This window comes from Phalaenopsis equestris, unplaced genomic scaffold (assembly GCF_001263595.1).
Source record: "Phalaenopsis equestris unplaced genomic scaffold, ASM126359v1 Scaffold000293, whole genome shotgun sequence".
Taxonomy (NCBI): domain Eukaryota; kingdom Viridiplantae; phylum Streptophyta; class Magnoliopsida; order Asparagales; family Orchidaceae; genus Phalaenopsis; species Phalaenopsis equestris.
The window spans coordinates 149094-176272 of NW_018164735.1; the positions used below are offsets into that span (position 1 = coordinate 149094).

At 35.0% G+C, this 27179-nt stretch overlaps 1 protein-coding gene across 1 annotated transcript in view; it reads right to left on the bottom strand.

Moving 5' to 3' along the window:
- Positions 1-27179, bottom strand: part of LOC110025175 — a 70992-nt gene that overhangs the window by 17320 nt on the left and 26493 nt on the right. Inside the window, exons 2-6 of the mRNA XM_020725487.1 lie at positions 25348-25421; positions 25094-25174; positions 16566-16641; positions 15063-15133; positions 10303-10404 (exon numbers count right to left, since the gene is read on the bottom strand). Coding sequence (XP_020581146.1) covers positions 10303-10404; positions 15063-15133; positions 16566-16641; positions 25094-25174; positions 25348-25421 — 404 coding nt within the window. The remainder of the gene's footprint in view (positions 1-10302; positions 10405-15062; positions 15134-16565; positions 16642-25093; positions 25175-25347; positions 25422-27179) is intronic.

Here is a 27179-nt window from a genome sequence, read left to right on the forward strand (position 1 = left end):
CCCATGACTAGAAGGGACTTGCTATCTAACGTTTTGACTCTATGGCAGCCTTCTTCTCCAGCATGCTCCTTCCACAATAGATGCAACTCATTAGTAACACCGTGCCAACCACATTAGCCTCTCTAATCTAGCAAAAACATGACATGGAAGATCAAAAGACAAGCTAATGTCATCAAATAAATCATCCAGAATTCCCAGCTCATGAAAAAACCCCAATAGTTGAGGTCAATATTTCAATTGGTAATGATATCAAAATTTTATAGTAAATAAAAAAAAAAACCTACAAATTGTAATGAAAAAATTCTTTTTAAGAGGTGTTTCACCAATCTGCCCCTAAAGATACCCTAGAAAAAGAAAGAATGTCTACTCTCAAAGCTATGGAGTCCTTCAAGCTACAAAACATTAAAGACTACTACTACTACAACAACAACAACAAAGCCTTAATCCCACTAGGGGGGTTGGCTACATGAATCATTTTTCTCCATTGCGTCCTATTTAGTGTCATGTTTTCATTTAGTTCTAAGAAATTAAGATCATTTTTTACACAATAAGTCCAAGCTTTCCTAGGTCTACCTCTGCCTTTCTTAACATAAGTCGAATCTAAACATCTACTCTCCTAATCGGATCAAGATGGTCGACGTTTAATGCGACCAAACCATCTAAGACGACTTTCTCTAATTTTGTCTGTCACAGGAGCTACACCAACCCTATCACGAATATATTCATTTTGTATTTTGTCTCTAAGTATAAAGCCACTCATCCACCTAATCATTCTCATCTCAGCAGCACTTAACTTAGTATTATGCTTCTCTTTTAAAGGACAACATTCAGCACCATAGAGCATCGCAAGTTTCACCATCATCTTACAAAATTTTTCTTTCAATCTCTTTCAGTCTAAGCGATACTTTTCTATCACACCAAAGGCCCGAAGCATTCCTCCATTTCAACCAACCAACTTAAATTCTACTATTAACATCCCCATCTGTATCACCATTACTTTGAACACAGACCAAAGATATCTAAATTGTTCACACCTTCTAATAATTTGATCACCCAAAGCTACATTTCTGTCACTAGAGCTACTTGTACTAAACTTGCATTCCATATATTCAGTTTTAGTTCTACTCAAACGAAGGCCTTTAGACTCCAATGTAGATTTCCATAATTCAAGTTTTTCTTGAGTTTTTTCTCTCATCCTATACACGAGAAGGATATCATCAGCAAAAAGCATACACCAAGGTACATCCTCCTGTAAATGTCCAGTAAGATCATCCATAACTAAAGCAAAAAGATATAGGCTTAAAGCCGATCCCTGATGTAAACCAACATAAATAGGAAAATATTTGGTCAATCCTCCTTCAGTTCAAACACAAGTAACAACTCTAGTATACATATCTTTAATGACTTAAATATAAGTCATATCAACGTCTTTCTTCTCAAGAACTCTCCAAAGGATTTCTCTAGTAATCTTATCGTAAGCTTTTTCTAAATCAATACAAATCAAATGTAGAGAAAAATAAAAGACTAAAGACTAAAAAGAAAAATAAGAAAAGTTGATAACCACCACCATTGCCACTACAAAAGTTCACCTCCAAGAGAATAAGCTTCTGTGAGAGCCTCACTACAAAGATATGCAAAGCAAATCCTCTATCATTAAAATGCTACTAAGATGCAACTCGTCCTAATAAGAATCACCAAAGGAGTTGTTTGGTTGTAAATATTTAGAGTTCTAGGGTATTATAAACTAAGTATACCTAGAATTCAGATCAATTTTCATGTGATTGGTTGAAGCTGATAGAAATAATAATTAAAAAATTAAAAAATCAACTTAACTAGGTCACTAAGAGAGCTTCATGCAAGGAAATCGCGACCAGAGGACTCACATAACAGGTTTTCATGCAATACAACAGCTACAAGGTGACAAAGGTGGCTATGCCACAGAGGCTTCAAAGTTAGGAGGCTTCACATCGTGCAATCCTGCAGTAGTCACGATCGCTAAGATGCATGGAACAAGAGTTCTTTGCCAGATGGCTTCACAAGCGCTCTCGAAGACGAAAATTCATGAAAAATGGAACTTTGGAATTGGCCAGTTCGTAAAATAAATAAAAATGTTGAGTTCAAATTCCTCAAAATAATATGTTATATTTACATTATTCCCAATCAAACACTCAAATGCAATACATTCAAAATCCCTCCGGCCAATCTCCCCCTAAATAAGAAACAACTTCCATGGTAAGCACTGAGGGGTGACATTTAGAAGATCAAACTTCTAGAGACCCATCATTGGATGGTCTTGGCAATTAAATCAAAGGTCAGGGCCTCGTCAATTGAATGTCAAGTCACACAATGAACACCGGTGTATGGATATAGACTGGAAAATGGAAAAGTTCCAATAGATACAGATTCCAAACAAACCCAATCAATAAGATCAAGTTCAATAATCCAATGGATACATGGTATTAAGGTTCCATGCCTTCAATGATGCTAGGAATTCTAAGCAACATGTAGCATGTAGCCAAGTCCAAGTCCAATCACAGCAACAATGGGAGAAAATGAAGCTTTGCTACTGCGTGAATTAACAAGTAACCACACAAGTACTAAGAATTTATAGAATTATCTAATGAATTTGTCAAACTTTTTGCAAAGCTTAAGACAATGTCATTAAGGTTTGCTAATGCCTCCAAAAAATTAATCATTGTCAATCTTGCTCATAAGAAAAGAAAGGACAATATTGTTGCTAAATATCTATTAAGGTGGTGAAATCTCAATAAGTCATATGATGAACAAGTGGCAAAAAAAGAATGCTACTCTACTTCTTATAAGGAACATTAATGACTACATAGGCCCATACCTTTGCATGGGCACCATCAATAACTTCAGAAAGATGCTAGCTGGGGTGTTGCCAAATTCGAGAGACTTCTAAAATCTAACACCTTCTACACCAGCACCAGCTCAAGAAAAGAAAGCGGGTTAATGCCTATAACCCAATAGAGTGAGGCAAAAACTATAGTTGCCTTCTCAATTGATAAGAAAAAAAAGGAACTTGAATGTTCCATCTAAGCCAACAAAAGCAAGTGGAGAGGGATATAAAGCTCCAATTCAAGAGAAATTTGATTAATACTCTTTTAAAAGATAGTACACAATCAAAACCTTTCGAAGCACACTCAAAATGGACCTCAAACAACCAAAATATTAGTATCTTAAGTAGGCAATAAATTTTATGAGCCAAACTTACATCCATATTGCAAGTTCCAAAAATACACACCCCATACTGCATTGAAAGGATAAGATTTTTTTTTGTTCAAGTTCTAGATCCACTTTCAAAAGCCAGATTAGATTCCAAATATGAATAATATCCACAGATTACATCTTAATTTTGTGAGAACTTTAAGATATGTGCTTAGAAATTTTAATAGGTGCAAGCCCTTATAATTAACTCTCTCTCTTCCAATAAAAAGAAGAGCTTTCGATTAAAGCTAGTTGCTAGGCACGGAGTGCTCCGCTATAGTAACAATAATTTGATTTTAAATTATAGAAAATTATCACGATGAACAAAAAAGCGGATGGCAGGGGGAATGATGAAGAAAACAATTAAGATCTCATGTTCAGTCATCTTGGGTTGTCAAGGTTCATAGTTTACTTAATCAGAAAAGATACTCGACTCAACTTTACAGAAGAATTTTTATAAATAGCCATGAGTTGCTTAATTAGATGGAACCTTATAGACTTAGAATGAATGTTTTAAAAGTACTAATCTAAACAAACTTAAACTAATAAAGTATTTCGTATCTTACCGAATATAACTTATGATTCTAATATCAAATAGCAAAAAGTCATTGGAGAACAAGCAGGCTATAACTGTGATCATTATATAATAGAGTTGAATGGCCAAACCACCAAGTCAAAGGGTTTTAATGATAACTGCTATATTTGTAGAGTTAATTGGTCAAAACACGCAGATAAAGAACTTGGGTCATACCTTTACTAGCATAGGTTTATTTCCCTATATATACTTTATGAGCAAGGCAAACGAGTTCGGCAAATGAGCAACATACTATTAGGTAGGCACCGACGACGCTTTCAGACGTTGAGCCCACCAATTAATTTGAACACTTAGTTTAGAAGCACGACTAAAAGGATAATTTAGTCATTTATTAGTTATTATTGTTTGTATAAATATGCTTACTAGGTTTAGGGTGTGGCATGCTTTTTATTGTTTTTTAGAATCTTAGGAATCAGGGTTTAGGAGAGCAAGCCTACCTCCCGAATTATAGATCGTTACCTTTATGACTTCATAGTTGTAATCGGTGATTTGCTTTCGACAAATTAAAATTATATAACATTTCTGCTCTAATTCCTATTAAAGTGGTATCAACGCATCTAGTTTCTGAGAGATCAACTACAAGATCCAACAACCTTTCATTCATGACTTAGCCTCCTGAAACAGGTGTGATACAAGCAATCGAGAGGACAAATGAAGGGACTGTGACATACGACGTTGGGAAGACCTAATCGTGCATCGCTTCATGACATGGTCTTGCAGTCGCGATTAGAGCTCGTTATGAAAGGGGTGACAGGATTGCAGCATCGCTCACTAGGACGGGGACGAAGAGATTACAGCGTCGCCTGGATTGCGATGCACAGATCGCAACAAACAGGCAGCAAAGGTCAGCAAAGGATCATGACGTGCAGAATTATACGTTGAACTGCGCACAAGAATTCCAGATCACTGCTTCCCAGACTTTCAAGCGGCGTCCAGAGATTTGTTTCGAACCCACGTATAGAGATTCTAGGGTCGCGTTGCGCAGGAGTTACGGGCCAACCTGCGTACAGAAATTTTGAATCGTGGTTTTCTAGAGCTCTGCGTGACGCCTGCTCTGAGCCCGGATATAGGGATTCTAAAATCACAAAGTATGGAGTCCATGTGGCGTGTAGGAGTAGAGCACCAAACCCTGTGCAGAGTTTCTTGTGATCAAGATAGCTAAAAAATCAGACAAAATTCGGGCATAAGGGAGTTTTAAACCATCCAGGAGTAATGGCAGCAAAAAAGATAGATGCTTTGGAGAACAACTAGTGAAAGAAGTAAAATCAGATTTGAAATGGATGAACGTTCACGACGCTAAAAGAAATAATAAAGAAGATTACAGAGTCCCACACAAACTCTCTACGGACAGCAGCGGGATCACGAGACAATGTTTGAAATAGATGTGAATGATAGCAATCAAACATATTCAAGTGCCTCGTGCATTTGGAGCTGCGAGATCATGCGGAGGAATGGGAAATGGACTCGAGCATCGGCACCTGGAAAAAATAGCACAACATGGAACAGCTGGAACGAGAGGTTGCAGACAAAAGACGGTGGGCGATTCAAGGCAAGAGAAGTCAAATTTTAAAGATTCTGACCCAGAACACGGAATTATGGTAAGGTGGAAACCAGGTAGAGGGTTTCATCCAATCGCACCGATGTCTTTTATTGCAGCAACCTTCCAAGTAGAAGAAAATTTTGGAGTGTATGGGGATGGGCAAGCTGACTATGGGGCGTGCCCAGCTGATGAAAAAAGGAAAATCATTATGGGCCAATGAAGGGACTCCATCCCTACTTCATGGGTGGAATGAACCTAAGGGGAGAGAATTGAGGAGAAGAATAGCGCATACGAAAGTTGAAGGTGCGGCTCTTTGAAGGAGAGGATGCCTACAATTGGGTTTATCGCGTGAAGAAATACTTTATTGTTAATGGGTTGATAGAGAAAGAAAAATAGTTGGAGGTGGCTCTGTGTTTTGAAGGGAAGACTCTAGTGTGATATCAATGAAGAAAACAACATCAACCAATTAGAAACTGGGAAGAATTCAATGATTGGTTGTTTTATGAACTATTCTAAAAAGGAACTTATATGTGCAATATTTTGTATTGGCCCAGGAAGAGTCTTTCATAGAGTATAGAGAGAAATTTTTGGAGCTAAAAGGGATGTGTCAGGAATTGACAAGTGGGAAAAAAAATATTTATTACATGGAAAGGGTTATCAGATTATGACGTCGTGGGGGAACCGTACGACTTAATACAACATCAGCTTCCTCTTTTCCACCTTGAAGACAATGTGTCTTATTGGAAGAAGAGTAATGCTAGGTTGGCACCGATAATGCTTTCCACCATGCCAAGCCCGCCAATTAAATTGAAGACTTATTTTAGGCGCAATGCTAAAAAGGCAATTTAGTCATTTATTAGTTATTATTGTTTGGTAAAAATAGGCTTAATAGGTTTAGGGTTGAGCATGCTTGTTATTGTTGTCTAGAGTCTTGGGACTTAAGGTTAAGAGAGCTCGACTACCGCTCAAATTGTATGTGGTTAAATTTATGTCTTAAAAGTTGTAATCATTGATTTACTTTGGATGGAATAAACGTACATTATTTATGCCATATCACAAACCTTTGAGGCAAAAACATAAACATCTATATATATTAAAGAATAGAGTAGAGGATTGAATAAGGTAGAGAGAAAACTGGTGAGTCAATGGCTGATGAATTAGTAGGGTTGAGATAAGAATTGGACTGATTGGAGTTTTGGTACAAGATAGAGATTATGAAGGTCGGGTAGGAGAGTAACATGAGGTGGTCAAATTGCGATTATGTGGTGTGAAATTCAGAAGAGGGATCGGCTACTGAAGTTGTTAACAGGTGTGAACAGAAACTCAGCTTGAAGGCGAGGGTAAGAAGTCGAGATGTGGGCTCACTTTTGGCAAGTTTGAATGGTAGAGAGCAAAGGTTCTGTGTGTGAGCTCAAGTGCAAGCCAAGTGACCTCACGATAAAGGGGAGTGAGTAGAATGCAATTTTGTGCGAAAACAAAAGATTAGAGAGGTAAAGTTGGGTCGTGAAACGAGAAGGAGAGGCTCACAGTGAGCTGCTAGGTTTGTCGTGGGCTTGAGTAAATTCTTCAAAAAGGAAGGTTGAGGGTGAAGTGGTTTAAGGGTGGAGTTGAAGCGAATAGCTAAAGAGAATAGGGAAAAGACAGGGAGGAGTTATAGCTACTAGATGAGCATTTAAGGCAAAGGAGAGCTCTAGGTTTTGATTATGGAGTTGCAAACTGCTAGGCATGAGAGAAGGGAAGGGAAGCTTTAATCTTGCACAATGATTGGAGGCGAGGCGAAATGGAGAGCATATTTTTGGATCATGTGAGGATGGAGGAGAGAAGAAAGGAAGTGAAGGGAAAATGGGAGAGGTAGAGGAGCAAATGGCGAACTGTAGCATAATAACTAGGAAGGCGATGTATTAGCTTTTAGGATTTTTATTTTTTATTTTGTTTATCACTTTTTTGTCGTCTTTCATGACAGAAATAGGACAAATGGGATACAAGTGGTTATGATTCTTGCACGGGATGGAAAATTTAGAAAAGTGAGGGTACATATGTATTGAATTTTGGAATTATATATGTATAATTAATATAACTTTCCCACTTCTCTCCTTTTATTTCTTATTTAATTGATTGTTAAACTATATTTTGTTTCGCCTCACATAGTTCTTAATTCACACTCATTGAAGGTCTCATTTGTAATTAAGTCTCACAATTGACATTCGTGAAAGGACCCACCAATATGGGCATTTATTTTTGACATTTTGAATAGATTTTAGAAGAGTCGCCACAATTCATTTTGCAATCAGAAGATGTCCATGTGATATCGACGATGGCAGTTTGAGCTCGATTCGGGCATGCCACATCCATAGTCCACCATTGCCATCGTGTTTGACTGAATTAAAAATAGAATGTCTCTTGTGATAGATTTTGATGATCTGTAGACAACGACAATATCTACTGTATGAATAAGCATGGTTTAGATAATATCGACGACGGTCAAAACAATTTAGCCCTATTTTGTGTGAAATCATGCTTATAGGCCCCCTTACCTACCGTGTAGCAATTTGGCAACAATAAGGGTCATTTTTAAGTACTTCTAATGTTTTGAACATTTTGTTGATGGTTATTTTGAGAATGAATATTGTTTGACTAGCTTTGGCATTCGATGCGATTTTGGACCAATTCGCGTATTGTCAAGTCTGCAGTTAATCGTTTCTATTACTTTCAATTAAATTTGTCATGGAAAGTACCCTTTTTAGCAAATTCGATGATCCAGACATGCTAGTATAGTCAGTTTTGCAACAAGGCAACATTTGGGCAGGTTTGGGAGTGCCTGGAGCATCATGTCATTGATGTGCATGACAATATTTATTAAGATCGTGATCTATTAAGTAGATCAAAGGAGTCCTCTTTTGATAATTTTGATGCTCTAGATATATCAACAAAGTCAATTTCGCAAGCTGATCAAAGATTAATCGATTTCATTTTTTATTATATCTTAGTCTTCAATGATGATTGTTCACTACCATATATCATTATCAACATATTCGATCACATCGCAAATTTTTTTTTTTTTTGGGTTCACACATCCCAATGTCAGCAACTTTGGAGGTCAACGCATATCAATAGGTTTGACAACCAAACCCCATTAACCGCAACCTATATGTGCCCCTGACATGCTTCTCTGAATCTACCAAAAGCCACATTTAACTAATGATCATGGCATGCTCTAAGCCTGTCGATCATGTATATTGCCTTCTAAACTGTAAATGGCCACACTAAGTGTCCCTATATCATTCAATGAAACTGTTAAGACAAGCTTGTGTAAGTAAACAAGTTGATTTTACCCTCAAAAGCACATCTTCAACACCCAATGTTGCTCCAATCTGCTCGTGATAAATGAGACAAGAAAACTCATGAATGTTAATCAAGCTCCATGAATGTTATCGCTCACTGCCCTCTGGTGTTTGTAAATTAATTTCACTCATATATCCAAGATATTGAAATCATGGGATCTTATTAAGGCTTACCTTTACTCAACCATTCTTCACTCAATCAAACTAAATTTTAACTAAATCAATGCCTAAATTTGAGCCTAAGTAAACTTCCTAAACGAGAGTAATCACCCACGAGTACGTTAGGTGATTGACTATAAAAGTTTGGATCCACAAGAGGTCTTGATTCAAATTTAAATAAAACTTAAGCAAACATTAGAAAACTTTAAGTTTTATCATCAAATTGATAAAGCCTGAAGCAGGTGTGGCTGAGCAATCCTCTTTCACGTCCAAATTTGATGGAATATAACTTGGAGAAGAAGATTGGAAATAATAAAATGTAAATATTTTTTAATCACACAAATTATTATCCCAACACCGTTAGACAAAAAGTTACCCCATCTTTACCTTTGCGGTTAGCATCTCAATTGAAGAATAATGATTTAAGCTTTTAGATGAAATTCATTCTTATTCATCGTCAAAATAACATGTTCTCATTTAGAAGAGTTACCTTATTTATAACCCTGGGACATTCACCGAATTAAAAAAAAATTGAAGAAGGAGATGACACAAGAAAAATAAAAGACAAGAAAAAAAGTCAATGGGGGCTACACAAATGCCAATTTTTCTACAAACTTAGTGATAATTTGCAAGCCATAATTTATTTGCAAATCCTGAGAGCATTCTGACCAGCCCAATAGTTGGTCTTCACACAATATATAAACTAAGTATAATAATCATTTTTCAACTAAACTTATACAATATTTTTCAATTATTTTTTAGCAGTTAAAACATGACTTGTCTCTAATCTTTAAAAAAGCAAATTACATGAAAACCTTTTAGATGGATGGTCCTTGTGTTGAGAGAAAAAATTTCAAAAAAAAAAAAGATAAAGAACTTACAAAGAAAGGTAAAGAAAACTATTTCCCACGTCCTAACATAGTGTAACTCCAAGAATGACTATTCTTCTCTTAATTTTATTTTTTATTTATCGATTTACATAATTTTCGAACAAAACATGCTTGACTATGATCAACAGAAAAATTATTTTTATTCAGGTTTCATCATTTTTACAATAATTTAATTATGAATCAATCAAGTGATAAAATTAAGGATGATAACAGAAGCCATCTTAAAAGTCTAATTTTGAGAATGTATGGAATAGATTTCATAAAGTCTAAAAACAATATTTGAACTCTTAGATCCATTAATGTCACCGGTTTCAATTATGTTGAAGAGAACGAATGGAATAGATTTCATAAAATCAAATTTGATAGACTGGAAAAAGAGATTATACTCTTATGAGAAGAAAAATACAAAGTATATTCTAATGTCATCAAGAGACAAATGCTATAAAGACGTAGTCTATTAATTGGAAAAAAAAGAGAGCAGAATAAACCCTTTTATGTGAATTTCATTAATATAAAAATGAGAAATAGAAGAGCATTAACAATACATACTGTAATGGATGAAGAGACAAACTCAAATTGCTTTCCCATGTTAGAACATGCATCAGAGAAACCACGTCTTGTGGCAAACATCATATCCGAAAACTTCCAACCCTAAAAGGTTAATCATGAGTAAGAGAGTATCACTAGTTCCATAGCAAAGACTATATTCAAAAAAGAAATGAAAAAATACAATCAGTCAGCAGTTTCCTCAACAGATTGCCCAAGAAGCCCAAGCAACATCAATGCAAAAATAACTTCTCGAATCGAGAAAAAAGACTATCCAAACAAAAAGTAGTAAAAAGGAAACCTTATGATTTTTAAACAAGGACATAAGATAAAAGTTCCTTAGTATAATGTACAAGTAAAGATCTAGTATAGTGACGTAAACAAAACTAAGACAATTTATCCATGTATATGCATTCAATTGACTTTACAACCACATTTGTTCAATCCAAAAAGATATCAAGGGTAGAAAAAATCAATTTTTATTTAGGCCTACGGACAAGACAGTATGGAAAATATTGGTTCTCTTATAAGGCAAAAAAAAAGAAAACAAAATGCGGACAAGACTGAACAGTTAAAAAGAAAATTCAATTTCATTGGGGGCCCCACAAATCAATGATTGATTGCTCTATTGAGCAGGTGACTTTCATATGGTTGTTTACAAAGAGTTTATTTAAAATCTTATACTATGTTTAAAGAGCTCTCCATCAAGTTGAACCAACAAAAGAGATTAAAGTAGATTTGCAGCTCTATTTATTTTCCATCCAGCTTTAAGAAGTAGCACATGAGATTATCTGAAATTAACATGGACAACATATCCTTTCCATTATTCATTTATTCATGGTTATCTTGTTTTCTAAAAAAAAATAGGAGCTTTCAAAGCACTAAGAGATTTGGGGCTTCTATTGTGGTGAATTTTAGATGTACTTAGGCACAAAGAAGAGCGGATTCATTTGCCTCTTTAATTTCTACACCCAGGACTTCATGTTAGTGTATAAAATTCCCTCTATTCTTCAACAAATGCAGGCCACAATCAAATCGCATAAGTTTTATTGCATTCATTGTGTTTGACCTCTCAAACAATTCCTATTGCCCATTCATCAAGTTCATTCCCAGTGACACTTTTGTATGGATAGGCTTTGGTTTAAAGATCGAGCAAGACAACCATTTTGAGTATAATTAAGCCTAGCATGCTTAATGATACCACAAAAGAAAAGCATAGTGAAAAGAGATGTTTTAATCATTAAAATTTGTTCACTAGTACTGGTTATCAAGAAAGCCTAGAGAGTTAGTAAACTCAATGTTGCAAGCTAAAACATTGAGTATGGTTGCTTGATTTAATCATCTATATCAAAGTACTATGATTCAAAGAAGCGGAATAGTGCTAGCTTCAAGTTGCGACCCTACTCCAAAAGTGAAGAAATAGATTCAAGGAAAGACCGACATGATAACTAGAAGGATTGGTTTCATAATGAATTTGAATACTAAAAACATACGATGCACTGATACTTCTAATCAAACTGCTATGCAGTGTCAAGCACAAGTGCTGATTTAACTAATATTTAAAAAAAAAGGCATGTCCTAAATTAATGAATAAATTAAATTAAACGAATTAAAAATTTCTGAAAAATATTTTTACGACTCAATATAAAAATATACATTTTTTAAATATAAAATTTAAAACATACCACTCAATTTTTATGTATTTACATATCTAACTTTTAAATTTCAAATTTTACATATATGTCACTTTACATTTATATGAAAAGGTGTATTTCCTTTTTTTTTTTTTACTGAAAAAGATTGATATATTAGATGTAATATAAATGATTTGGGTGGTATAAATGTAAAAATTAAATTTTAAGTGTTAGATGTGTATATACATAAGAATTCAATGTCAAAGAAACCAGTGATCCTTTAATTTCTTTTAATGAACAGTTGATTAAGATGACTTAAATCTTGATGTAATACAAGATAAAATATACTTATTCTTTGTATGTCATAAACTAAATAATTATTATTTGTAGTGTTAGATATGTATATGCATAAAAATTAGGTGCCAAAGAAACCAGTCATCCTTTTATTTCTTTTTATGAATAGTTAATAGATGACTTGGTTCTTGATGCGATTCAAGATAATACATGTTTATTTTTTGTATGTCATAAACCAAATAATTATTTATGAACAACTTAGGGGTCCTTTAGGATCACTTTTTTTTTAATTTTTATTTAAATTAAAATAGGTTTGATTGACGTAGCTATTTTTAATATATTTTATACATTTTGATTATTTTTAAATATAATTTCATTTGTTTCTAAAAATAAAAAACAAAATAATACATAAAGTATATCAACTAAAACAAGAAAAAACAGTAATGTCAAATGAGCTTTAACTTCTGAAAGTTAATTTTATTAAATATATTATTCTTTTATATTATTATTGATATTTTATATATTAATTTTTAATATAATGGCATTCCTATATTTTCAATAATAGAATGTCCCATGTATGTTTTGTATCATGTCTATGTTTGTCATATTTATGCAGCATAGCTCAAAACTATTATGATACTTAAACAAGAGACAGCTGCTTTAAATAGTAACAAAGATTCAACGGCAATTGCGCTTCTGAAATTAATGAATTCATCATACTAAATAACAAATGTATTTAAGAGGTTCCTCACTGGTACCAAGTTTAATTCGCACATGTGTTTTATGAGATTGAGCAATACAAACCCGCATGTTTATTGCAAGAACATTCCTTACAGGGGAGAATTATTGGTTTTTTGTGACATTTCTGGTATCTGAAAAGGCATCTTGGGAAAGAGAGGGATGTATCTTTCTATTAGAACTCATAAGAATTAATACATAAAATCTCATAGGTTTGACATGGTTTACTCATGAAGAAAAAATAAAAAATTAAGTAAAACTATTAAGTTGACGTCAGTAGAGAATAGCTATGGGATAACCAATTACGAAGCCCGTCAAGTAAAAGACTGATTAATCTCCTAATGAAGTAGTTTTGGGTGGTCCTTTGTGATGAGCATATATAAATAAATTTGAACTCTCTTCAAGGGCCAACTTGTTTTTAAGTAGTTGGATGAGATTAGAACCAACCTTCAAAAAAGGTTTGCTTGATAGAAGTAAATATATGTGAATTCCAAAATTGAAACTCACATTCATAAAGGACAAGTGAGTTTCAGCTTTGACAATGATGGTTTGAAAATCTAATGTAGTTACAAGTAATGCGATAATGGGTTAGAAAGTTAATAATATAACATAAATTTAATAAGATAATGGGTGAAAATGAAACTCATTACAGTTTAAAAAAAAAATAAAACTCAGATTTTTGCAAAATAAAGAAATTATCAATAAAGCTCGCTCAATGAAACTCACCTTCTAAATGACTTCAATCAATTTTAAACACAGAAGTCAAAACTAACATCCCTCAAAATGGTCCTAATTGCACTTCAAACCACTCATAAGAATGGCTTCAGACATCAAATCTTATTTTGATTGGTAGTTTTGCTTTAGAAAAGAAGTGAAAATCAAGATCTACAGGCATTGACGTAAGATAGTCTCTTTGTTATTACTGGTCTTTTTCAAATTCTTGTTTTTTACAAGAATTTAGAATTGATTTATATTCATTTTGAGATTTGGAGAGCAGTTTATGAGCCCGTTAATTCATATATGATGTTTCTTAGTTTTTTATTAATTCATACTTTCTTTCCTTAACTGTGAATCTAGATTATGGGTAATCATCAAATGCCGGAGTCATCAATTTGTTTTCTCTCTCTATTTATTAAATTATTTTTTCATCATCCCGGTTAGCCCTTCTACCAAGTTAGCCTTTGGTTCTAACACTCTAAAAACTCAACCCACAATATAGAGAGTATAAAAGCATAATACTGCGTTAATGTAATTAGTGTTAAATGCAAATAAACACCAAATTGAAATTCGAACATATGAATATATCCTTTGCTGTACCCTTCCATGCATATAAAAGGAGATCACAAAAATATTGTCAACTGTTGTACTGACTCCAAATTCCAGACGTTATTAATCTCTTTTGAGCATATTGAAGTATGAATACTAGCCATGTCATTGCAGCTCAGAACTCGCTTCTGCTAAGCTATATTCATATTGAAAGTATGGCTAGAATAAATGAAACCTTTGCAAGATAGAAAACTGCTGATTTATCCAAAAAAGCAAAATTTCTATTGAGTATTTGTTGGAAAAAAATAGAAGTTTTATTAAAAATTACTACAACTTGGCATTGGCAACTCAAACTTTCCAAGGTTTTTGTTGATCTCGCACTGACAGTGGTATGAACATCTAATATCCACTACCCTATTATCAGCTACGTAAACTTTGTTACTTCATCTTAGTTCCAAACTCATTCAAAATGGAAATCAATTGTTTTCAATGCAAAATTTCCATTTTGTAAAGAAATGAAAATGTGAAAAATTTGCATACATGTATACGGATGGCAGAATGTGCAAAAAAGGCCAATTAAAGTTTTAGTAATCTGGAGAAATGTCAAAACAATCAAATCAATTCAAAAAACTTGTCGTGCATGTCAATTTTCTGTCACTAAAAAAATAAAAAACTTGAGCACTTCAGCTACGTATTCTGTTGAAGTAGCAGTACCCTCAATCATGAAATTGTTCTGAAAGGAACAAAAAACCATACACTTTTTTCTGAATTTGGATTTGGCTGATATCATGATTCATGAACAAACAAATTATTAAAAAGAGAAAGGTTCACCTTCCACCATGCATATCCACATCCTAAACACCCAACAACTAAGAGAGCTGTGACACCATAAGCACGAGAACCTGCAAAACATTAATAATCCGCCACAGGAAGGTTTTTTGTTAGAAATTGGGAAAAATCAATAGTGCCTAGAAATAATGAATGGGACAAAAAATAAAACATTTTAGTACAAGGAACTAAAGTTTTTCCGATTTTATAGGAAAATAAAAGTTAAATCTACGGATTATATTTTAAAACACTGAAGTCTGCTTTTAAGATCAACTAGCAGTTTTATGGTAGTTGTAGGCACTCCTCTGTCTAGGCACATTTACCATTTTAAGCAAGCTTTCTGTTGAGAACATCAAAAGAACGCAGCCGACTTCAATAAAAAAAACGAAGTTTATTTGACAATTTAAACAAAATGCTAAAGGTGACGGGCCTATATTACTGGAAAATTCATTTTAGGAAATATTAGATATAACCAATAAGAAAAAAATAAATACTAAATCACAAAAACCTTTTCAGTTATGTAAGTTTTTATTAACACTTTTTAAGTGACATCATATGCATTCCAAATATTGAGTTTGTAACACTCCTCTAGCAACCCATACAATAAAATTTTACATTCTTACATACTTTATTTGGAGGAAAGATGTAAAGAAAAAATTTTCTTCTAATTTTGGAATTGCCACAAATATTTCTTACAAAACCTGTTCAGTTGGGTGGTGGATAGATCTGAATTCCAGCAACAAGAACCAGTAATATCTAAATTTCACAAATTTAGCAAAAAAGACAACGAGGACTAATTTAGACTCCATCTTTCAACTTTAGGGTGGGATGTGTAAGAAATTGCTTCTGTAAATTATCAAGATCAGCTAGATAGCACGCAAGAATATGAAGATTAACAAACTCGGAAGAACTGATTCCATATAAAGCAATAAAAAAGCAGACATTAAAATTTAAAATAGTAAGAAAAATTTAAGCCCATTAATTTTAATCAAAGTGCTGGAAAGTCTACATATTTTCTCTACATCCATTAACCTCTCATCAAACTTTACTAAATAAGAAAATTTCCAGAAAAAAATAGCTACGCTCCAGTTTCCTCTTCCTCACAGTCTTCTCATCATCATTGGTAATAAAAAATTTGAGCCTGTTTCGAAGTTCAACTAATAGAACTCCAACCGTTAACATAGATAATAATAGAAACAACTGTGAATAAAAAAATAAAATCAAAATTTTGGACAAAGAAGTAAATCATGAAGATTTAATATAAAATTCTAAGTGAAAAAAAATACATATATATAAGTGGAGACACTTAAAAGCTGCAAAAAAATCAGGCAAACTAAGAAGGCGCAACTGCACCAGCACATGGCTATGGCTCCGTTAGAAACAAAACGCATAATAAATGACCAAAACAAGTGAAACTTCCAATTCTTCAGTAGGGCACAAAAAAAACAATGCAAAAACACTTTTTCTTTCAGTTCATGCTCAAATATAAACAGGATGAGTGGCAACCTGCTCTGGTACTAGTTACTATTGTAACTGATCTGGAAGATGCCAAAATTTGCAGCTCTTTCCTTAGATTATTAACCTGCAATTGCAAAAAAATTACAAGTATAGTATTAACTATTACAAATATTATATTTGGCATTTAAAAAGTATCAAGCAGGAAATGAGGATCGCCAAGTATTGAAAATTTAAAGCACAGAATATTTTTCTTAGTGAAAAAGTAAAGGCAAAATTGAAAGTGCAAAAGATTGAGCACGCAAGTATCAACCATCTCAACTACCATCTCAACTTCATGTTTTAGCTCCCCCCTTCTAAACATTAAGTTTAAACGTAAGATAACAAGTTCGTTTTCTCATTTTATTTGATGTGCTCGTAGAATTTCAAACACTCCAAAAACATGCAATGTTTCATAGATGTTTTTCTTTTCACCCTTTTCCAGACGAAAACGCACTCCATAGCTAAACAAGAAATTGGAAACTACAATAACTTTATGGAGTTCCATTGATAGTAAAGCCATGTTCATCAGACAATTTTGAATTGTCAACCAAATGTATGGATGCAATTAAATAGGAAAGAACAGAAGTGCAAGAAAATTATCTATTAGAATTATTAGCCTAATTAATGTTGTTGTTATTTTTAGGCTTTATTTTCTTTCTTTGATTTCATTCGTTTCCATATTTATGCATTTTTTTAATTTAACTCTTTCCTTTTATGTGGGTCTTGTAATGCGTATTTATACACCTCTTTCCATTCAATAAAAGAATGAAGCTCTATTCTCAAAAGTTAACATGGTATCCGAGCCATGGTTCTATCCCTAGAGCCTCTACCTCAATCGTTGGCCAACTGCAGGTTTCCCGCGTGTTTCTTTCTTTGCAGTAACTCCTCTGTCGCGACAGATTTGTCGCATCCTAAATGTCTCGACTCTCTGCCAATTTATCGCACATCCTTTCAAGTGTTGTGCATCATCCGGCCTGTTCCAACCGCCAAAGATCCTATTTGTTGGCCTGTGCTTTCTCCAGCAGAACTATTCTCCCTGCAGCTTTTTCAGGGCTTCTTCCCTGTTGTTTTCTCCATAATCTTCCTATGTCTCGGCAACCCAACATCACATTTGGCTCTGTTGGAATCATAGAGAATTCTTCCACCGCCGACTCTTCTCCCAATGGTGTTCTCGAGTCCACTGGAAAACTGCATGAACTTCCTAATTATCACTCATAAACTGAACAGGTCTATTTTTTCTCCAATAGTCTCAAGTTGTGTTGTTATTCTTCAAGGGATGCAAGAAATACGGCTATCTCACTAGAATGATTCGTGAACCTCCTAAGACTAGCCCAATGTATGAAAGGTGTGAAGAGAATTTTATGGTCATGTTGTAGTTGATTAACTCTATGAAGATTACAATTGGTTGTTCATATATGTTTCTTCCTTCTGTCAGTGCCCTATGGACTGTGGTTTGGGATACCTACTAAGATGTAGGGAACTTAGCCAACTTTATGTGGTTTCCAAGAAGATCCATGAGGTGAAACAGGAATCGAAGATTGTAACCCAGTACTACAATGATTTGGTAGGCTTATGGATGAAATGCTATCTATTCTATGACTGCAAGTGGGAATCTTCGGCGGACGTTTACCTCTTTTAGAAAATTATAGAAAAAGATCGCATGTTTCAATTTCTGTCAGGCCTTAACAAAGATCTTGTTGAAGTACGGGGTCATATCATTTTAGCCCGGATCCTCTTCCTTCCGCTCGTAGTGCATTCACAGAGACTCAACATGAAGAGAGCCGGAGACTTGTCATGCTCAGCACTTCCACTTCGGTCGAACCATCTGCCTTGGTCATTAATAGTACTCAACATTCGTCCATCCCATCTCGAGCTACATGCTACACTTATAATTATTGCCCCAAACCCAACCATACGCAAGGTAAATGTTGGAAACTCCATGAAAAACCAGCACACAAATCGTCAGTCAAATCTTCCTCTACAAAGGGATTCACTACGACATCTGAATCTACTATAGTTAAACCTGCCTCCACTCGAAACACTCTGGAATCATCTAACTCTCTTAAGAATCAGATGGAACAATTAATCAAACTACTTGGATCCAGTCAATTTTCTTCTGGTCCATCAACCTCCCGCGTCCGTCAAGGTACCATTCCTATGGCTGGATTATTGAAACAAGTATCACAGACCACATGACTGAATGCTCATAAGCTTTCTCAACATATTATTCATGCTCTTAGAAAGATAAAATTAAAATTGTTGATGGCTCCTATAACTCTATAGCTAGTAAAGGGTCGGTTGTATTAACAACCAGTCTAACCATGCAATCTATGTTACATGGTCCCCTGTTGAAATGTAACATGTTATCTACTAGTAAGCTGACAAACGAAATTGATTGCGTTGCTCATTTTTCTCTTGATGTCTGTGTCTTTCAGGATCTTCGTTCCAGGAGGATGATTGGAACTGCTAAGCGAGTAGTCGAGCTCTACTTTCAAGAGAAAGCCATGGAAAATGATGACACTTCTTCCAGTATTTACAGCCTTTCACGATCCACTGAATGTCTTATTATGTTGTTATATTATCATTTAGGTCATCCCAGTTTTCAATATTTAAAACATTTGTATCATTCAATGTTTACTAATAAAAATCTTGCTAGTTTTAAATGTGAGGTTTCTCAATTAGCTAAACATCGTCGTATTTCATATTCACCCCATCCTTACACATCTTCCACTCCATTTTTACTTATTCACAGTGACTTGTGGGGACCCACTTGCACTCCCAGCTATACTAATAAACGGTAGTTCCTTACCTTAATTGATGACCATACGCGAATTACGTGAGTCTATATCTAAAAAAATAAATCTAAAGTTGTCACCTACAAATACTTTCATTCCTTCATTTTGATCTAATTCAAAATGTCAATTCAAGTCCTTCGAACCGATAATGGCCGCGTATTTTTTAACTTTACTTTAGGTCAATTCTTGGTAAGGGCATTCTCCATCATAGCTCGTGTACAAACGCTCATCAACAAAATATGATAGTCGAGAGAAATAACTGACACCTTGTCGAAATGGCTCGATCCACTATATTTCAATCTGATGTCCCAAAAAGATTTTGGCACGAAGTCATGCTTACTATCACCCATCTCAACAATAAAGCCCCCAAAAATATTCATAACTCAAAATCCCTTCAGCCAACTTAACGTCATATTTCCCTACCAATCGGTTCTTCACCAATCTTGAACCCAAAATTTTTTAGTACAAGGCCTTTGTTCGAAACAGTGCTCCTAATCGTAGTAAGCTCAATCTCAGATCTATAAAATGGGTCTTCCTCGAATATTCTGCCACTTAAAAAGGCCATCAGTGTATTGATCCTACCACAAATAATCTCTATGTGAGTGTCGGTGTCTCCTTCTTTAAAAGTGTTCCCTACTTCCATGTCACTGCCTCAAGTGAGAGGGAGCTTGATTCCTTGGACACTCTTCCTTATCCGGCCGCGGTGGATATTTCTCCATCCATTATACCCAAGAAACCATTTGTCCTTCTGAATCCACCAACTACAGGTAAACCAGAGCCTCCTCCCATCCTCTGAGTCTTTATTTGGTGCACTCGTCCTAATACTCCTACTTTAGAGCTTGCTACTTTCTTATAGCACCTAGAATCCACTCCAAGTGACATCCCCAGAAATAACCCCACTCCAAATGATGAGGTGAGTTATCCTATCAACGTATGTAATCAAGCCAGCTCTCTTTATTCTATGAAAAATATAACTTTCCACAGTGTACCACCGACCTACAAAACGTTTGGTACTGCCCTAAAGGATCATCATCTGCCATCTACAATTGAAGCGATATTAGTCGACCCTTCCTGGAAAGCTACAGTGATTGATGAGATGAATGTCCTTCAACGAAATCATACATGAGATGTTGTGGATCTTCCTCGAGGAAAGAAAGTTGTGGGATGTCATTGGATTTTAGCACCTAGTTCAACTCTGTTGGATCCTTTGAACGCAAGGCACAGTTGGTCTCAAAGGCTACTCAAAAACATATGTGGTTGATTATGAGTAGATATTTGATCTAGTTACTAAATTGAATGTCATTCGGATCATACTTTCTCTTGCTGTGAATTTGGATTCGCCCTTACTCCAACTGAATGTCAAGAATGCTTCCCTAAATGGAGATCACACAGAGGAAGAGTATGAAGTGCCTCCCTCCAGGATTTGACTCTACTTTCTCCCGTGAAAAATATGCAGACTGTGGAAATCACTATACGGACTAAAGCAATCCCAGAGAACCTGATTCAGTAAGTTCACAAAGGTGGTAATGGGTCATGGATTTTCTCAGGCCCAATCAGAACATATTCGCTTCTTTCGGCATTCCTCTAGTGCCAAAATTGCTATCCTTATCATATATGTCGACAATATTGTGCTCACAGGAGATGCTTTACTGGATTTAGAGTCTCTGAAAGGTCTTCTTGCCACTTCATTTGAAATGAAAGACTTGGAATTGCTCTGGTACTTCTTAGGCATGGAAGTTGTTCGATTATCTCGAGGCATTTGTATGCGTCAGCACAAATATGTGTTTGATCTATTGACAGAGAATAACTTACTCCTTTGCAAACCAGTGGCAATTCCAATGGATCCCAATAAGAAATTCGTTGATGATCCCAATGTTGTTCCGCTGAGTAAGACTCGCTACCAACGTCTTATGAGGAAACTCATGTACCTGGCACATACTCACCCCAAGCTTTGCCACGAAGTAGGTAGTGTGAGTCAATTTATGCATGATCTATGAGCACCATCTCAGATATGTCCATAGAATCCTTCACTACTTAAAAAGCATACTGAGCTCAAATTTTTTTTTTTCATGTCAAACATCTCATTCTATTGTTGTTTATATGGATGAAGATTAAATTAGGCCCTTCCATGATCAGTGATAAACCTCAGGATAATGCTCATTCATGTGGGAAAATCTTACCACATGAAAAAACAAAAAATAGTTGATTGTGACTCAAAACAGTGTGGAAGTCGAGTTTCGCTCCAAGTCCTTGGGTATCTGTGAAGCTTTCTGGTTGCACACCATACTCCGTGAATTACATCTACTAGTCTCTACTCCTCTCCAACTGCTCTGTGATAATAAAGTTGTCATTAGCATCACCCATAATATGGTCCAGCATGATCTCACCAAGCATGTAGAGATTGACTAACACTTCATCAAGAAAAAAATTGATTCAAGCGAGATTTGTATTCTATTTATTCCATCCAATGGTCAATTAGTGAGCATCCTCACCAAAAATCCTCCTCAGCAGTTGTTTGACGACTTCAAATCCAAATTAAACATGATAGACATCTATGATTCAACTTGAGGGGGGTACTAGAATTATTAGTCTAACTAACATTGTTGTTATTATTAGGCTTTATTTCCTTTATTTATCATCTGTTTTCATATTTATGTATTTCTGAATTTAGGTCTTTCCTTTTATGTGGGCCTATGTACTTATACAACTTTCCAATCAATGAAAAGATGAAGCTCTATTCTCAAAAGTTAACAATTTCAAATGCAAGAAGCATCATAAATGATAGGCATATTTGTGAATATAAGACAGTTCAGTAAAGAGTTCCTAAAGCTTCAGCCCATCTGCTGACAACAAGCAACAAAAAAGATGATGTCAACAAAAGCATTTCAATAAAATAATACTTCAGTTCCTAATATTAGTCAAATGCTAATCAAGAAACAATGATGCAAAACAAAATAACATTTCATTCTTAACCATCAATCAAATATTATGAGCTAAACATGCAGAAAAGTAGAACAAAAAAATTAATAGAAAAATAAATGCCCTTGAAAACATAATACACTTCTGCACAAGTCTTTATTCAGAATTATTATGTTTTAGTAGCAGGGACCCAAAAACCCCCAGACAAAATCACTTACAAACTAACTACAAGTGACCACTTCTACAAGAGTTTGGTTTGCCTGAGAGATTTAAAAAAGGATGCAGAAGAAGATCTCATAAAATAAAGATAATTCATCGGAGCAGAAACAGCTAAGAGAGCCTTATTCTTCAGATCACCTTTTATGATACAGAACAATTTTCAAGCAAATAGTGTCAGATGATCAAGCTGGCCACTTAGGCTAATCCATCCTACTAGAGTTAAGCTAATTTGAACTAACCCGACAAATGAATTAAGTTATTCAGCTTCCATGGACTTGCATGGATCTGCAGGCAAAAGCTGCACAAACGAATGATTACATAAAGCAATGAGGATACAACTATGATGGGAGTGCAACATCAACACAGAGTGACCCAAACTACAGCTGAAAACGTTTTAAAGGGGTTAATTTTAGATTTTTCTGTTTAAGGAAAAGTATTATCCTATGTTTACTTGATTTAAGAATTAGATTTATGTGGCTCCTATTTGAGATTTTAAAGCGTTCTATTCTCTCTTATTATTACAAATAGAAGGTAAAGAGTTCATGTAAGCCTAATGCAATTATTTTCCAATTATAATGGAATGACTCATCGTCGCCAAAATTTCTCCCATTTGGCTCCCCTATATATTTCTCCAAGTACAATGGAATGACTCATCGTCGCCAAAATTTCTCCCATTTAGCTTTAGGAAACTATTTTTTATCAATCTTATATACTCGAAGGATGAACTTGAAAAAAAAGTGGTACTTAAACCAATTAGCCGCATACAAACAGTGGATGAACTATTTTAGACCACAGCCTTTCACTTTATCAAACAACCAAATAGAACTCTGTTTAATGTTACCCATGTATGCACTCCATAACAATGTCAAACATTGAGTATCTTACCGCAAAACAAAATTGCTACAGAAGCATTTGCATGTGGATAGACAATTATCCTTTTAGAATAATGGAGATATTTTTCACTCAACTTTATGTTCCCTTATTTTGCAAACATACATCATCCAATTGACAATCCAGAACATTCTCCTTAAGATTCACCAAATAAATAAGTATAACATCAATTTTGATTATTAAAAAATATAATATTGATTTTCATGAAATTTGAATATGATTTCATCATGCATCAAAAATATGGTCTAGAAAGTGAGATTGATGATTCATAAATTTCATAGTGTTACGAGTACTAAAATCAAATGAAAATCGCAAGTATAAAATATATCAAAAATTTGAGCCAGAGAATTTGAGGAATAAGTTACTTCTAGTGCGAGTAAATATTAGAAATTTATTTCTTCATTAAGTTCACACGCGCAAAATTCCTCGAGTCCTATAAAATTAATGAAAATTTATGCATCAATTCATAAATTGGTGATCACATTATCTTTAATCAGCATGTGAATCGATATGCATGTGCATTATGCATATAATATAAAATATGCATTGATTTGAATGCTTATATCATATATTACAAAGTAATATACTTGGATGAGCATTAATGTGACTTTGTATGAATTTTTTATTAGCGTTGCGCATCAATTAGCAAATTGGTTATCTTATTATCACTTATTTCGATCAGCCAGTAAATTGATTTGCATGTGTATATATGCATATGATATACAATTTGTATTTATTTGCTACTTATAGAACATAATACATACTAATATATATAATTAAAGATTGGATAACTGTTGAAATAACTTTGAATGAAAGATGCTTTAGCCCAATAATTTGTGTGTGGGCATGCACATATTAAGTTCAGTTAAAATGGGTGATCAAATTATTAAAAGGTGTGAACGATTTAGATATCTTGGGTCCGTTGTCCAAAGCGATGGTGATATAGATGGGGATGTTAATAGTAGAATTCAAGTTGGTTGGTTGAAGTGGAGGAATGCTTCGGGCCTTTTGTGTGATAGAAAAGTACCGCTAAGACTGAAAGGAAAATTTTATAAGACGGTGGTGAGACCTGCAATGCTCTATGGCGCTGAATGTTGGCCTTTAAAAGAGAAGCATAATAATAAGTTAAGTGTTGCCGAGATGAGAATGATTAGGTGGATGAGTGGCTTTACACTTAGAGACAAAATGCGGAATGAATATATTCGTGATAGGGTTGGTGTAGCGCCTGTGACAGACAAAATTAGAGAAAGTCGTCTTAGATGGTTTGGTCATATTAAACGTCGACCATTAGATGATCCGATTAGGAGAGTAGATGCTTTAAATTCGACTTGTGTTAAGAAAGGCAGAGGTAGACCTAGGAAGACTTGGGCTTATTGTATTAAAAATGATCTTAATTTATTAGAACTAAATGAAAATATGACACTAAATAGGACGCAATGGAGAAAAAGGATTCATGTGGCCGACCCCACGTAGTGGGATTAAGGCTTTGTTGTTGTTGTTGTTGTAAAATATGAAAACTGAATGATTGCTCGAATATAACAAGCTTTATTATAGTCAACTTAAACGTTCCATTGTATCTATGTATAAATTTTACCAATCTAGCCTGCTAGAAGAATTAATCAAAAGCATCGCACCCATGAATAAGTTTATCACATGTATCTAAAGTAAGACTGCCAGAAACATGCTAAGAAAATTGTCATTTCCTTTGTAAACCTGAGCTAGAAGAGTATCAGTCTTTGGCTTGGGAGCAGATCCAGAGCCATCTTTATCTTGCTGTAGGTGCTTAGTGACAATCTGTAAAACAAATGAATCATTATAAACATATAATTTGTCATATATTGCATCCCAAATATATTCATTAGTAGCAAAGCAGTCATATATGTATGTATGTATGTATGTATGTATGATGGATGGATGGATGGATGTATGTATTTATGTAGATACATATATATTGACAGTGGTAATACCCTTAAAGCACCAGAAAAAAAGTTTGTGGCATCTGATAAGCCCCCTTCCTTTGACAAAACTGATCCAAGCAAGCCTGCAAACAAGCAGCACGTATTAACCCAGCAACACCAGAATTACAATGCAATAGATAGCTATCTAGGGAAATGACAAAAGGTTAAAGGGCAATGCTCCAAGAGAAAATCAAGATTTGTCCAAGAAGCTAAAAAAAATAATTAGAGATTGATCATCCTAAAAAACGATGTACTTTAATAAATGAAATATTCATTCACGCCAAAAAAATAGAAGACTAAAAAGAACAAATGAACTACCAATCAAAGTTTGAAGATTTTGGTCATTTGTAAAAAAGTCCAGACGCCGCACCAATAAGCTTGGAAATAAAAAAACGTTTGAATGAGAGAAGGACAAAGAAGACCATGGCAAGAAGCAGTACAAAATATTTTTTAAACTAGAGTTAACAGTTAACACAATTTGCAGCTTTTAATAAGAGTGTGTCAAACAAAGGTTTAAAAAAACCGAACCCAAAGTATTGGAATTATTAGCCTAATTATTAGGCTAATTATTGTTGTAGTTATTATTAGCTTTTATTTGCTTCCTCTATTTTCCGTTTCCATACTTATATATTTTCTAGTTGGTCTACTTCTGAATTTATGTCTTTCCTTTTATTTGGTTATTGTAATATGTATATATCCATTTTCCTATCAATGAAAGTAACAAGGTCTATCCTCAAAATTTAACATGTATCAGAGCCATGGTGCTAACCCTACAGCCTCCACCATAGCCACCAGCCACCTGACCTGCAGGCCCTTCCCTATTAGGCTTCTGCCGCCGACCAACTCAGTGGCTCCCTGTCTTTTATCTCTGCCGCCATATTCAGTGCCAGACTCTGTCGCCAACCCCTCTACAAGCAGCACCAGCCTCTGCCGCCACAGGCCTCCAGTCGTCGGTCTCTATAGAGTGTTGTTGGGCTGGCTAGTGGGTGTTTTCAACAACAAGAGATCCTTTCTGCCGACCTGATTTTTCCCCAATTAGCTAGTCCTTCCCGGCTAATGCTTTCAAGGACCTATACAGCCGCCGAGTCTTCTCCTGTCCAGCCTCCAAGGGCTTACGATGTCTCGGCAACCCAACATCTCATTTGACTCTGTTGGAATCATAGCGAACTCTTCCACCACCGAGCCTTCTTCTGATAGTGTGCTTGAGTCCACCGGAGGGTCGACATTGATCTCAAACCCTTCGCAGACTGGAGGACAGAAAAACCACATGAGTTTCCTAATCACCACCTATAAACTAAATGGATCTAATTGTTGGCATCAATTTTTGATTTCGCATGTGTGGGGTGTCCACTTGAACACGTTAGGGTCGCACTCTATGCAAATGAGTTACATGTAACTCGAAACATTCGTTCGAGACCCACCGGCATATGTTGAGAGGCACGTAGTCGGGGCCACTATACTAGACTTTGGCTTTCGCTTGGACGAAGGCCAGTCGGCGTTCTATTCATTGGACGGCCCCGATCGAGTCGACGAATGGTATTCGTCGCACTGCGCGCGAAACTGGCTCAGCTTGACCCGAACGTCAGTGGAATCATCAAGATGGCCCTGAACGACAAAACGGACCGCGCGAGTGTATCTGAAATGTCGATTTCACTAGGGAATGACGCTCATTTTGCTGCGAGAACATATTTAAGTGAAAAATGTGTGAAGCATAGCTATAATAATATTATTATTATAAAATTATAATGTTATATATATATATATAAATTATCCCATTATCCCTCTTTAAAACCCACGCATGCTTCAAAAAAATGAAAGATTGAAAAAAGCAAATTAAAATC